Consider the following 14,780-nt stretch of genomic DNA (forward strand, 5'->3'; position numbering starts at 1 on the left):
CCGACATTCCAAAGAAAGCCTGCCAAATCCATAAGTCATGTGATGCCACTGCTTCTGGTATGATTGTGGCCTCTTTGGTGTGACCTTAATATATTCCCCGCAAACCTTTGGGACAGTTCTTCCATTGCCAATGCATGCAATCAATTGATCCGAGCATTTCTGAAAACCCTTTGGCCTCTCCAATAGTCAACAATTTCTCTGTGCCCTGCACATATGGTTCTTTAAGATACTCTGCTCCAAACACCCGCACCACACGGGCAAACTTGACAATAGTCTTCAGGCATGTGCTCTCCCCCATCTTGACCATCTCACCAACAACATCTACGGCAGTACAACTGCAAGTATTCTCAGAGCCGCCATGCACTTATTCTTAGCAGAGGAGGAAGTTGGTCGCAACAATCCCTTGTGAGCTTGAAGTAGTCATCATGTGCCTTCACTCCCTCCAATGCACAAAAACAATGATTTCCGCATGCGAAAACGGCGACGAAACCTTGGATCATCCGAGAAAGTTGGGTTCAAAGAAAAGTAGTCCTTCTGCAGTAGCTGTACTCTGGACACCCTATCCTGATTGATCACTCTTCTCCCTTTGATTAAGCCCTTGAAGTTGAGAATATGCTCCACTTGCTGGTCCATTTCCTCTTGCATGCCCATGAACATGATTATGTCCACTTCTTCGTCCGAAGCCGAGGAATCGAAAAACTTATATTGGATCATTTTATCAAGCTCCGTTGGTCCATACTCCTCGTCCGACGAAGCATCAGAATTCATTGTAAAAAAATACAAAAAACTAGGTCAGACAAATGTGTTGAACACATAGAGTGCAAGGGGAGCTCAGGAGTTGCCGGACGTACCCGCGGTGGCGTCCGGACCGGCAACGCCATCCCTGGCGGCGAGGACGGGAGACATGAGTGTTGTGTCGTGCCGGTGCTGGCGGCGCAGGGGCTCGGAATGGCTACAGAGCGTGCGCGGAGGCGGAGCTGCGAGATGGATGTCGCAGACGAGGAAGAAGAGAGGAGAGAGCAAATGGATCCGATAGGTCGAGGGAATAGATTTGGTGCAATTTGCGGTGAGGTAGGGTTGTCGGGCCCGACATGAAGGACGCTCTTCGCTCTATATTTGGACTGGATTTGAGGGTGCCGATCAACCCATGCATGTGATGCGACATGGTAGGTGCCGGACAGCTGTTGGCTCGTCTAGATGGATGGTCTACGGATACACACACAGAAAATACGTTCAGGCCCAACTGCCCATGCCCAAGACCGAGAGTATCTAATTCTCACATTGTTCGACTGACCAGGCGAGATGTCTCCATGCTCTAACAGCAACTCGTGTATAAAGGAGACCGTCGAGGTCGAATCGTATTGCCAGAGATGGCACAGCACGCACACGCGTTGCGCGCGCATTCCCTTTTGACCATCAATAATTGTATCCATCGTGGGTCGTCGTCGAAGGCGGCGGGGGAAAGAGGCACAAAGGCACACGCGGGAAACCGTGATACAGGCTGACCGGGCGGCTATTTTGGATTTCGCTTCTGCTTTCCCTCTATACTCGCGCGCCATCTCCATGGTGCCGACCGGCCGCGCACTCTGCCGGGTGTTGGTGCTTTAGCAATAACCGTAACCATCGTAGTCATCACACCAAGCACTAGCTACCAACGTTGCAATAACCGTAACCATCGTAGTCACCACACCAAGCACTAGCTACCAACGTTAATGAACAGTTTTCGAGAATCAGCAGTAAGCTCGCTACCGGTCGATAGTCTCGCCGGCCAGAGAGAGCTTGCACCAAGCTTATGGTGCAAGTCAGGTTGCAGGTGGGACTGTCCATGGAAGTTCCACCACAATCAATTTAGTCCCAACATGATTTACCGAAAAAGGCTTTCGCCCCGCTTTATATTACTATAAAACAACTGTCCAAGCCAACATTCAACATAGGTTCACACACACAGAAGTCTAGTACAAATGGATCCAAGAGGGTTAATACTGAGGGCACAGCTCAACAAGCCCTGAAAAACAAAAAAACACGCACACGCATGGTGCAACGGAGCATCTAGTAGGGCTCCGGGGGTGGCGGTGGAGATGACGTCCCGATCCTGAGGACGGCTAATCGGCCGCCAAAGCTGCAAGTACCCACACATTTTAAAGATGGCATCAGTAGCACGTCTAAGAGGCACCTTCTGGATGACAAGCTTATTGCTAACGGTCCAAAGCGTCCAGGCAAGGACCCCAACGCAAAGCCATCTAATATGGCGGTAGAGAGGGGGGAGGCGTGGATCTCCGCAAGCAGGTCAGGGAAGTTGGAGTTGCACCACCGGCCCCCAACGCAAAGCCATCTAATATGGCGGTAGCGAGGGGGACAAGGCGTGGATCTCGCGGAAACTGGACCAGTGAAACTGGGTCATGGAGCACGAAAAGAAGATGTGATTAGCATCCTCCACCGTGCCGCACAGGGGCAAATCCCATCTCCGGGTCCATTACGCTTGAGGACCTCCACGCCGGACGGGAGGCGGCCGCGGATCCATTGCCATAGGAAGATCCTGATTTTCAGGGGCAAGCGGATGTCCCAAATCAGACTGAAGGGCTCGGGGGCCGTGGAGGGGGCGATGGCTGCGTAGAGGGATTTGGTGGAGAAGCAGCCGGATGATTCCAGATGCCAAGAAATGGCATCCGGGGTGTCGGTGACGATCATCGAGAGAAGGGCGATGTCCTGGAGGAGGGCATCCCAAGCGGCCACTTCAGGCGAAGCGAGGCGCCCTAAGTTAATAAGGGTCGACTCGACAGAGACCCGAGGGTCAACTGCAATGTCGAAGAGCTCCGGAAATCTAGCGGCCAAGGGGATGTCGCCAATCCACCGATCAAACCAGAACAGGGTCGAGGACCCAGTACCAACCGATATGGATGTGCCAATGCGGAGCACCGGTAGCAGCTAGATGACGGCCTGCCAAAACTGGGAGCCGCCCGAGCGCTGACAGAATGCGAGTGGCTGACCACGAAAGTACTTTTTCCAGATGATGGTGAGCCAAAGGCCTCCGTCGCCATTAGCAATGCGACAGAGCCAACGGGTCGGGAGGGCAATGTTCATGCGCTGGGAGGACAATATCCCAAGACTGCCCTGGTCCTTGGGTTTACAGATATCCAGTCAGCTCATCATATGGTACTTTTGCTTATCATCCTCGCCAGCTCAGAAGAATCTGGACTGGTACTTGACAATTTCCTTATGCAGCGTCTCATGGAGACTATAGAAGCTCATAAGGAACCACAGAAGGCTGGCAAGCGAGGAGTTGATGAGGATCACGCGTGCAGCCTTCGATAACCAGTGCCCTTTCCAGGGCTCAACGCGGTGTTGCATACGGGTCACCGTGGGGCGGAGATCCGCCACGGTGAGGCGTGAGTCACTAATGGGAATCCCAGGTAGGTCGTGGGGAACGAACCCAACCGACAATTTAGTCGGTCCGCGATAGCCTGTGCTTCCTCCGGGGGGTAACCCAGAACCATCACTTCGCTCTTATCGGAGTTTATGGTTAGACCCGACATCTGTTGGAAGCACAGGAGGAGGAACTTCAAGTTAGCAATGTCCTGAACAGACCGCTCGACCATTATTATGGTATCATCCGCATACTGAAGGAGGGAGACCCCTCCCCCTCTGACTAGGTGGGGCACGATGCCGCGGATATGGCCGGCATCCTTGGCCTTGCCGAGGATGGAGGCCAGGGCATCCACCACCATGTTGAACAGGAACGGCGAGAATGGGTCACCCTGACGAATACCACAGAGGGTAGGGAAGTAGGGCCCAATGTCACCGTTAATGTTCACCGCAGTCCGGCCGCAGGAGACCAGCTGCATGACGCGGGTCACCCAACGGTCGTCAAAGCCCTTTCGGAGCAGCACTTCCCATAGGAAGGGCCAGTGGACCGTGTCGTACGCTTTGTGGAAGTCTAGTTTTGTGACGCCCCCGATTCAATCGTACACTAATCATGCACGCAAACGTGTACGATCAAGATCAGGGACTCACGGGAAGATATCACAACACAACTCTAAAACATAAATGCGTCATACAAGCATCACAATACAAGCCAGGGGCCTCGAGGGCTCGAATACAAGTGCTCGATCATAGACGAGTCAGCGGAAGCAACAATATCTGAGTACAGACATAAGTTAAACAAGTCTGCCTTAAGAAGGCTAGCACAAACTGGGATACAGATCGAAAGAGGCGCAGGCCTCCTGCCTGGGATCCTCCTAAACTACTCCAGGTCGTCGTCAGCGGGCAACACGTAGTAGTAGGCACCTCCGGTGTAGTAGGGGTCGTCGTCGACGGTGGCGTCTGACTCCTGGACTCCAGCATCTGGTTGCGTCGACCAGAAAGAAAGGAAAGGGGAAAAAAGGGGGGAGAAAGCAACCGTGAGTACTCATCCAAAGTACTCGCAAGCAAGGAGCTACACTACATATGCATGGGTATATGTGTAAAGGGCCATATCGGTGGACTGAACTGCAGAATGCCAGAATAAAAGGGGGATAGCTAATCCTGTCGAAGACTACGCTTCTGGCAGCCTCCGTCTTGCAGCATGTAGGAGAGAGTAGATTGAAGTCCTCCAAGTAGCATCTTCAAGTAGCATCTCCAAGCAGCATCTCCAAGTAGCATCGCATAGCATAACCCTACCCGGCGATCCTCCTCTCGTCGCCCTGTAGAAAAGCGATCACCGGGTTGTCTGTGGAACTTGGAAGGGTGTGTTTTATTAGGTATCCGGTTCTAGTTGTCATAAGGTCAAGGTACAACTCCAAGTCGTCCTGTTATCGAAGATCACGGCTATTCGAATAGATTAACTTCCCTGCAGGGGTGCATCAACTTACCCAACACGCTTGATCCCATTTGACCGCACACACTTTCCTGGGTCATGCCCGGCCGCGGAAGATCAACACGTCGCAGCCCCACCTAGGCACAACAGAGAGGCCAACACGCCGGTCTAAACCTAAGCGCACAGGGGTCTGGGCCCATCGCCCATAGCACACCTGCACGTTGCGTACGCGGCCGAAAGCAGAACTAGCCCCCTTAATACAAGAGCAGGCTTACGTTCCAATCCGGCGCGCGCCACTCAGTCGCTGGCGTCACGAAGTGCTTCGGCTGATACCACGACGCCGAGTGCCCATATCTTTCCCACGTAGTTGGTTAGTGCGTATAGGCTCGTAGCCAACTCAGATCAAATACCAAGATCTCGTTAAGCGTGTTAAGTATCCGCGAACGCCGAACAGGGCCAGGCCCACCTCTCTCCTAGGCGGTCTTAACCTGCCCTGTCGCTCCGCCACAAAGATCCACACAGAGGGCCGTCGGGACAAAGGTCCTTTCAGCCCCCAATCCGTGAATCACTCGCGGGTACTCTTCGAGCTGACCCGACTTTAGTCACCATCTGTAAAGTATGTATGTATGTATAGTATATACCCGTGATCACCTCCCGAGTGATCACGGCCCAATAGTATAGCAACGCAGACTGACAAGAATGTAGGGCCAATGATGATAAACTAGCATCCTATACTAAGCATTTAGGATTGCAGGTAAGGTATCAACAGATGTAGCAACAATGTCAGGCTATGCATCAGAATAGGATCAACGGAAAGCAGTAACAGGCTACACTACTCTAATGCAAGCAGTATAGAAGAGAATAGGCGATATCTGGTGATCAAGGGGGGGGGGCTTGCCTGGTTGCTCTGGCAAGAGAGAGGGGTCGTCAACTCCGTAGTCGAACTGGGCAGCAGCAGCGTCGGTCTCGTAGTCTACCGAAGAGAAGAGGGGAAAGAAACAATAAATACAGTGCAAACATAAGCAAGACGACGCAAGACATGACAAAGAGCGGTGCTAGGTGTGTTCTAACGCAGTATGAGGTGATGCTGGCGAAGGGGGAAATCATCCGGGAAAGTATTCCCGGTGTTCCGTGTTTTCGGATAGATGGACCGGAGGTGAAATGTTGCAGGTTCACTATGTTAGGGACGCGTGACGGACGAACGGATCCGGAATCGTCTCATCGTTCTGAGCAACTTTCATGTTGAAAATATTTTAATCTGAGTTACGGATTAAAAGATATGATTTTCTAAAGATTTTATTAATTTCTGGAATTTAATTAATTAATTATTTAATTCAAAAAATGAATTTATGACGTCAGCATGATGCATGCTGACGTCAGCAGTCAACAGGGTTGACTTGGTCAACCAGACAGGTGGGTCCAGGGGGACCCACCTGTCATTCTCTGTTTAGGTTAATTGCAGATTAATTAATTTAATTACTATTTAGTTAACCTAACTAGTTAATTAAATTAATTAAACCAGATTAATTAACTTAATTAATTCATTAGATAATTAATTAATTAATAATTATTAATTGTATTTATTTTAATTAATTTTTTTAATCCTTTTTTTGTGTAAAACATTATGGGGCGTGGGGCCCCCTAGACAGTGGCCCGGGGGGGCTTAGCGGGCACAGGGCGGTGCGGGCGCCCGAACGGGCGCGTGCCCGTGGGGGAGCTGCGACCCGTGGGCGAAGGGGCAGGCACACGGTGGCCTTGGCCTCGACCGGAGCAGTGTCGAGGCGGGGCTAGGCGGGGCTGTGCGGGAAGGCCGAGCGGCGGCCGTTGGTGGCCAGTGGAGGGGCGACGAGCAGGCTGTAGCAGGGCGCGGGTGTTCGGCGCGGTGAGCAGGGGGGCGGAGGGAGGCCGGTGGGGTTCCTCACCCGCGTTGCAGAGAAGGCCCGGTGCAGGGCGAACGCGACGGCGGGGAGCGGTGGAGCCGAGGAGGCGTTCCGGCAGGGTCCGACGACGGCGCGTGGCGATGCGGGGCCGGCGTCGAGCACGTCGGGCGGCGGGGAGGAGATGAGGAGGCGGTCGGCGAAGCGGCGTTCCAGGCGGCGTGGGGGGCGTGGCGACGGACGAGGGCGAGATGGAGGCGACGGGTGACGGCGTCGGGCGGGGGTCCGTCGAGGAGAAGGCGAGGGGGAGGGGTGGCGGTGCTCGGCGCCGCTGGGTGGCGAGGACGAGGCGACCGGGTCCGAGCGCCGTGGGGAGGTTCGTCCCCCCGATCCCGATCTGGATCGGGGAAGGGAAGAGGGGCGTGCGGTCGTGGGGAGGGGGAGAGAGGAGTGGGGCGAGTGGGAGTGGGGGTTAGGGTTTCTAGGGTGTGGGTGGCCTATAGGCCAGGGGGCGGCCGGCTGGGCCGTGGGGCGGGCCAGCCCGTTCGGGAGGCTGAGGCCAGCTGGGCCACTTGGCCCAGCGGGGGGGTGCCCTGTTTTCTATTTTCCTTTTTTATATATTTTCTTGTCTCTTTTTATTTGTAGTTTCTTTTATTTCCAGTTTTATAAAATTACCACTAGTGCCTAATTTGTATTTACCAATAAACTACTACAAGATTAATTCTTAACCCATAATAAAATAGTGTTAGCATTTTATAAATTCAATAGGCATTTGTTTAATTGTTTTCACTATTGTTTTAATTGTTTTAGGGCCTTTAAGCATTTTATCAAAGTTTGGTTTCTCCACCATAATTACCTATGTATTATTTGGTTCACTCAGGACATTTAAATTTTAATATTTGAAAACTTTTATTGTTTGCTCGATTTTGAATTTGAAATTCGAACTAGGTTCCGAACTAACGCGAGTTTATCCACAGTAACCGAGGTGACGTGGCATCATTAGCGGGGATTACTGTAGCTTAATTACCCGGGCGTCACAAGTTTCAAGAAGACCGCTCGATGGTGTTTCACCCGGACTTCGTGGAGGACTTCGTGGAATACCAACACCCCATCCAGATATCGGGGGCGAGACTAGCCCCACCCCGAGGGGTGGGGGGTAAAAAGCGCCTTGTAGAAACCGTCAACATGAGCGCGGATGGTCGAGGGGCGAACGAGAGGCGTGTCTCCATTCCACAGGCAGTGTATGGAGTTCCGACGACGCCGGCCGTTCGCGACCGCCTGGAAATATGCGGTGTTCGCATCGCCACGAAGCACCCATCTTTGAGTGCTGCGCAACCTCCAGTAGGCTTCCTCATCTGTGTAGATGGTTGAGAGTTGATCCTCGAGATCATATCTCAGCATCCACTCATCCGGGGAGATTCTGGAGGTGTCGGCACGGGCGTCCAAGCTTGAATAGCCAGCAGGAGAGCCCTTTTGCACTCGCGGAGGTCCTGGCCAAGGTTAGCACCCTAGCCCTTCATGAATTGGCGGGCGAGCTTGGCACAGAAGTGCCACGAGTCGACAGCGGACATGACGCGATGAGGGGAAGCACGAGCAGAGATCCATCTGGCAATGACCGCGTCTCGAAAGCCCGCCTGGTTAAGCCAGAAGAGCTCAAACCGAAACCGCGGTGGGGTGGGGGGACGCTCGTCCGCGGTGGAGAGGAGGAGAGGAACGTGGTCAGACCCAATTCGGGTAATCGTCCGAAGCGACGCCTGGGGGCAGCGTAATTTCCATTCCGGGGAGACTAGGACGCGATCCAATACGGAGCGCGTCGGGTTAACTTGGCGGTTTGTCCAAGTGAACCGGGCGCCCGTCCGCTCTAATTCATGGAGACCAAGCTCCGCGATCCAGTCGTTAAACAACTGCATCCGGGGGAGGTTAATCCGATCATTGTTCTTCTCATCCGGGGAGCGTCCCAACATGATTTGAGGGGCAATAGCTAACAGCCCACTAAGATTTACTTCCTCCGTTCCTAAGAGAAAGTATAATAGATCTTACTTAGCAGGCTATAAAATACTCCACGTCTGTAAAATCCTAGTTGAATGGGAGAGAAAGCCAAAGAGAGAAGGAAGTCGGCGTTCCATGTATCGCGGGGCTACAACACAATCTACAATAAAATTGAGCCAGCATGAAGCCCGTGGCAAGACTTAAGGCCGACGCTTATTGCTACCGGCCAATCACCATGCGTTTTCTTTGCCTATCTCTGCATGCAAGCATTGATTATTATAGCTCTTGTCAGCTTATTAGGCTGGTCATAGTGAAGAGTAATATATACTAGTATCATGCATATGATACTAGTGTATGATACTATATCCATAGTGCATAGTATTATAAAGTAGTATTATAGATGGTCTCATTTATTGCCATGCATGACACATAGTAGCATAACATTTATTATGATACGGTATCTACCTATGTTACTACTACCCTCTCTCTTCTTTAATTGCCTGTCACATAAGCATGTTTGCGAGTCTCAAGTACATGATACTAGTTATGTTACCCCACTATGGCCAGCCTTATATGACTATTTTTGTAGGAAGGCTACGGTAGATGTGGCACTAGCATAGAGCTGGCAACCGGCTCTGCTATTAGTCATCCCATTGTTAGAGTCTGAGCAAAAATGACGCAATCTCAGGCCATGTACCCTCGCAGCCGTCCGATCGTCTTCCCGAGCGTGTCCTAGCCGTCGGATCTCCGGGTGGACAGATTCTAACCGTCAATCGAGCCCGCAGCGACCCTGGCCGTCCGCTCGGAGTCGCCATGCCACCGCCTGTAAATATGGTGGCCCGCCGGGGGTACTTCCGTCATTTCACCTGGTGGCGTATAAATGCAGCGAGCCAAAACCTAGCCGCCGCCTCCTGCCCGCGTGTAGCCCCGCTCCTTCCTCGCCTCGCGGCTCCCCTCCCGTAACCCTACCCCCTCCTCTCCTCTGTGCCGCCGCCGTCGTCGCCAGTCCTCCTCCCCTCACACCGCGCCCGCACGGCCCTCGAGGCGATGCGCCGGATCCAATCCGACCATGCCGCCCTGCGATGCGACGGCGAGTGGGCGCCTGCCCTCCCCGTCCGTGAGCTCGTCCCCAGGGACGTCATGCAGTGAGTGGGCGAGAGCAGGTGAAGTGAAGGCTCGAAGCAGGCAAGCGGCCGTGACTCGATGGGGTGCGAGGCGGAGGCGGAGGAGCACGTCTCCGGTCTCCCCGATTCCGTTTCGGTGGTGGCGTGAGGGGATCTGCCGACTGGCCGAGCAGGGCAGCAGGCGACGACGACGACCAAGGGAGAAGCCGAGCAGGGCAGCAGGCGATGACGACGACCAAGGGAGAAGGGGAACGGCGCTGCGGCATCCGGAAGGCACGCGGCCACAACCCCGTCAAGCTAGCGCGCCATATCGCGCTCCAGTGGACGGGAGGAGCCAGGTGCCGTCGAGGGGAGGAGCCAGGCGGAGCGCGCCGTCTCGATTGGTTGCGCTCTGGGCGACACCAACAGCTCGCTCCATTGGCTCGATATGGTGCTCCTGCAGTAGATCGACGAGGAGGGCGCCACCACCACTGTCATCAGGCCGGCCCGCATCCACGCGCTGCACCAGGCTTTTTCTTCGCCTCTACTTCCAGCGACCACACCGGCCACAGGTGAGATTCTTCTCCTCATTTCGTCCTCCCCTTTTTGGTGACCCTTCTTTCTTCCCGTCTGATGAGAGGGGGCAGTACTAGGCATTGGATTGGTGGTCTAGCTACGTTCTTGTTGTGCGGTACGTTCTCACGTTCAGCTAGGTTCCAAATATGGTGATTTTTTGGATGAGTGGTGTAGCTAGATTCTAAAGATGGGGAATTATGGTGCAGACTTGTTTGGAATCAGTGGTGTGTATAGGTTGCAAGGAAAAGGACTTCTGTATCATTCTTCTTTTGATTATTTGGATCGGTGGTCTAGCTGGATTTCAACAATGTTTTTTTATGTGCTGTCTTGATTGGAATTAGTGGTCGAGCTAGGTTCCAGGGAGGAGGGATGTTTGATTATATGTTGGATAAATGTATTAACATGATCTTCATCTGCTCCTTTGCTTTTAGATGGTTCACACGGTCATGTCTGCAGCTTCAGAAGAGATTGCAGATCATAAGATCGCAAGGCTAATTGGTTACCGATTCTTTATCTTTGAGGTTTACCAGGGGCACTTTGCAGGTATAATTTTCATCTCCTTTTTAGAAACAAGTATCTTTATTTTGAGAATTATTGTTGTACTACTTCACGGGTGATATTGCAGTGTGAATTGTTCTATGACAAACCAATTTTCTGTAGTATCAGGGCATAGTGATTCGTTCATTAATCTGACAATAGTGGTAGATCTGGCAAGTGTAAACTCCTTGTCTGTGTAGCTGTTTTAGTCATATAATTTTATCATGTCGAGGGCAAAGATACATCACTGTTGCGTCGTGTAGCTCGAAGGGTCTGGGGCCGAGTCAATGTGTCCTAGCTATATCAGGTAAATTGGTTCAGTTCTTCTGATTCAAGAGATAAACTGTCAGGCACTCTGTTTGCCCTTGAAGCTTATTTGCTTTTTCCTTTTGTGAAGAAAAACTTGAGAGTGTTGCTTGAGAAACTGTAATAGACGTTTTTTAAGGTGGGGTGGGAAAAAAAACTGGTAACTGGCAGCCTTTGTCTACCACCTATTAAGTATTCTATGCAAAATGTGTTTCCAAGTAGCTGATGGGGCATCTTGCAGAAATGGATTGAGAATCAGGTGTACAACCATTTTCAATACCAGTCGATTTTTTTAGCTTTCTTCTGTTTCAAATGTTCGTCTCATACTAGAAGAGATGCGTCAGTTATTTGTTGACGAATTGTCGGATGCTTAGTTCAGTTTAAAATAACATGCCATGTGGCTTTCACTGTTTATGGCCGTGTTAAGGATCAAAAGAAGACCTGTCGTTTAATTGTTGGCATGTTCTTTCTAAGCCTGCACTAATTCCAAGTTCGTTTGCTCAGCATATGTTTTTTGCAGGTGTGTTGTTCGTATACTGGTTACTGAGAATGGATTGACAAGGGGGGGGGGGGGGTCCTATTCTGGCCAACGTCCTTTCGGTCAGCCACATCCCAGGTATGCCCTCCCCAGATCGTCCCCGTGGTCATGGTTTCCACAGGCCTGGCATGTCTCTGCAACATCCCGTGCCACCCCTCTTGCTTTGGACAGACCTTATAATTTTGTTGCATAAGTGTGCCAACTGCTGAACTGATTCATGTGCCTGGTTATTATTGGGCATTTCTGTTTTTTAATATTTCATTATCACAAGTATAACATCATGAATCCTGTATATTGCAGGCTCCTGCAGTCGTCTTCTTTGCATGACGGCGTGGTGTCTCGACGCGTGATGGATTCACTCACACGGAGGTAGCTTTTCTCCGCTACTCGGGCGACGGGCATACAAGCTTTTGGGTCCATGACGCCACCGATAAACAAGGTATGTCTTGTTCCGTTGATTGATCAGTTCATCTTACTTTTAAAATTCTTATGCTCTGATTTGCTCAAATTCTATCGAGACAATGGTGGAAATCAAATTTATTTATTTTGAATGCATGCCATTTCTCCCTGATCATTAGTTCATCTAACTTGAAGATGTAAACCTGGTGGCGTTTAATCTTTTTCCATAGACCAGGCATTTGGGAGTTTATTGCAAGCTATACCATCTTGATGCGTAATTGCAGATTGTGTTCTTGCTATAATTTTTTATTACTTCTGTGTTTTATAATATTCCATGTAAATCAGAATATCCTTGATGTACATTCCTTGATTTTTTTAATGTTAGGGGCCAATATATGTATCCTTAATTAGTTCTGCCTCTGTACAGTGTAGATGATAGTAACCCTTTTATGTATATATTTATTTTGACTCTAGCTCAGGTCTGTGCATTATATAAGGAGTTGAATTTGTCGGTTTAAAATATTTGTGCTATCAATCCTTTCTGTCCTTCTAGACAAAAAAGTTATTAGCTTTGATTTTTTTGCTAATTTAGAATATTTCTGCTATCATCAGTGTAGATCGGAAGGGTTATGAGCTCAACAAGAAATGGACTGTATAGTGAAGGCCTTTAACTAATAAGTACAGATTGTTTTTTTATAGAAAACACAAGTAAAGATTATGTGAGGTGATTTATCCATTTTTGGAGTTCCCTCATTAGTGTATCCCTCATTGTTAATTGGTATGCCTAATTGCTATGATTTTTTAGCCATTTTTATGGAAAACACAAGTAAATATTATGTTTGGTTTCCCATATTCTTTACCTGCTTAATTGGTATGAATTTTTTCAATGTCAGATTACTATTCACACCTGTATGATTTTCGTCGAAGTATGATGGTTAGCTTGAATTAGTGTCATCTTGGTTATGTGTCGTTTTTCTTTTGATCATTTTCTCACATTCTAACACTATTTTGTGTGTGCGTGTGCAGCCTAATGTGTTTTGCAAGGGCAGATCTTGGTGATCAGGAGTATTAGTAGCTATCCCATGTTCTTTGTTCTCATATTAGCTCACAGATAGGTTGTCGACATGAGTAATTACTCTCTAAAATAACAGTTTTGTGGTGTGCTAAGCCACTATTGCTATACAAGGATTATCAAGAAAATTTGCTCTAGCATGTACACTTTGCAGTCAAGTCTAATGAAAGTAATTAAGATGAAGCAATTTCTTGATTTTCTTAACCTGGAGCTTTTACCATCTCATCATCGGATCATTATTACAGTAGCATCCAGTCAAATATTTGTTTCTATATGTATATTTGAAGTCTATTAAAAAACTAAAAACATTGAAGGACCGGCAAGCCTTTTGGTATTTTTGTCAAATCTTTTATTATCCACAATAGGATATCTAAATTCAGTTATTCTTTAATCTCAAATTTTTGAGAAGGCACTTTGTTTACCTTGGTTTGTTATCTTGTGTTATGCGCTACTAAAAGATACGATCCTATCTAAGATGAGGATATGCATAGGAAGGGAGCAATTTATTGTGTATGTAACATTATCTTCAAAAGAAAATTACAATTACTTATATATGCACATGGGCATGGTGGTTCTCTTTTTGCAGCTCCTTAGGGAGGAGGGGGTGTGGATGTGCTTGCAGAGTAAAAGGCAAGAGTGACACATTGCTCGGAGTGCTCCAAGACTTCCACAGTGACTCCGAGAAGTTCCAACGCCCATCCGAGCTCCTTCTTTTGGTGATGTCAGCCGATGACTTTTCTCAACACTGCAGCATATCCATACATTGCAACACCAAGCAAATTGGATGACAAGGCCGTTAGACAAAGCTATCGATCTAATAGTCAACTGTAGTTTATTACTATGCCGTATAAAGTATAAAGGCAGTATAAGTAAGTTTTCTGGGCCTACCACTATTATGGCCTACTTTTGGTACATCAGATTGAATCTCCATGCTTTAGGTATCTCATGTTATATTTTTGAACAAATGCACCAGCGACATGTAATAAGCATTGAACAAATGCACTAGAGACATGTAATAAGCATTGACCTATTTGACCACCACTGCTATAACTATATATCATCTTCAACTCTTTTGAATGATACCACATTGTTAGGACATCTACTACATGTTTGATTGCTATACCTCTTTTGGTTAAGGCCCCATCAAAACGGAGGCACTATAGGTGTCTAAATTTTTTTGGGTCTGTTCATGGCAAGCCGCACTTTCCATCTAGTGCTCTAAATAGGTGTGCGTGCTCTACTAGCTCTGTTTACCGGTCGATCCATGGCGCTCAACAACAATAAGAAGCCTCCTTCTTCCAATGCAGGCAACACCAATGACCTATTAACGATCAAGACGCCGGCGTACAAAAAGGACGAGGCAGCATTGACGGCGGACGCGATGCCAGCGATGGTGGAGCTGGACGCCACCTTGTTGAGGCAAAAAATTTCTGTTTTGCCCCTTTTTAGCTAATTTAACAGGATTTGATCCCGGTCTAAAAAAGTTTCGAGATTTGATCCTTTTGCTACCGCCGGAGGCCCTGGCGGTAGCTTTACATAGCCTACCTTCGCCTTACCTGGTGGTAGATTTCGTTGACGGCCATCTGTCAGT

At 49.3% G+C, this 14,780-nt stretch overlaps 1 protein-coding gene across 5 annotated transcripts; it reads left to right on the forward strand.

Annotated features, from left to right (window-relative positions):
• The first annotated feature begins 9,556 nt into the window (after window positions 1-9,556).
• Window positions 9,557-14,266, forward strand: LOC123044648 (uncharacterized). Of its 5 annotated transcripts, none has more exons than XR_006420217.1 (5): window positions 9,557-10,333; window positions 10,769-10,880; window positions 11,685-11,796; window positions 12,019-12,157; window positions 13,144-14,266. XR_006420217.1 is itself a non-coding variant. In XM_044467450.1 (4 exons), exons 1-4 carry the CDS (start codon window positions 9,728-9,730, stop codon window positions 12,089-12,091), a joined length of 903 nt encoding a protein of 300 aa, XP_044323385.1. In that variant the 5' UTR covers window positions 9,557-9,727; the 3' UTR covers window positions 12,092-14,266. The 5 variants fall into 5 exon arrangements, 1 of the variants encoding a protein (XP_044323385.1); XR_006420216.1 differs by having other exon boundaries at window positions 13,776-14,266; XR_006420219.1 differs by having other exon boundaries at window positions 11,701-11,796; window positions 13,776-14,266.
• The last annotated feature ends 514 nt before the right edge of the window (window positions 14,267-14,780 follow it).

Source organism: Triticum aestivum, chromosome 2B, assembly GCF_018294505.1.
Source record: "Triticum aestivum cultivar Chinese Spring chromosome 2B, IWGSC CS RefSeq v2.1, whole genome shotgun sequence".
In the NCBI taxonomy this organism is placed as follows: Eukaryota; Viridiplantae; Streptophyta; class Magnoliopsida; order Poales; family Poaceae; genus Triticum; species Triticum aestivum.

Bases quoted from the DNA above. Each gene is read 5' to 3' on its own strand.
- LOC123044648 (XM_044467450.1), top strand. From the start codon at position 9,728: ATGCCGCCCTGCGATGCGACGGCGAGTGGGCGCCTGCCCTCCCCGTCC. The intron at 10,334-10,768 runs GTGAGATTCTTC...CTTTGCTTTTAG, and splicing joins AGCGACCACACCGGCCACAG to ATGGTTCACACGGTCATGTC. The intron at 11,797-12,018 runs GTATGCCCTCCC...TGTATATTGCAG, and splicing joins TTCGGTCAGCCACATCCCAG to GCTCCTGCAGTCGTCTTCTT.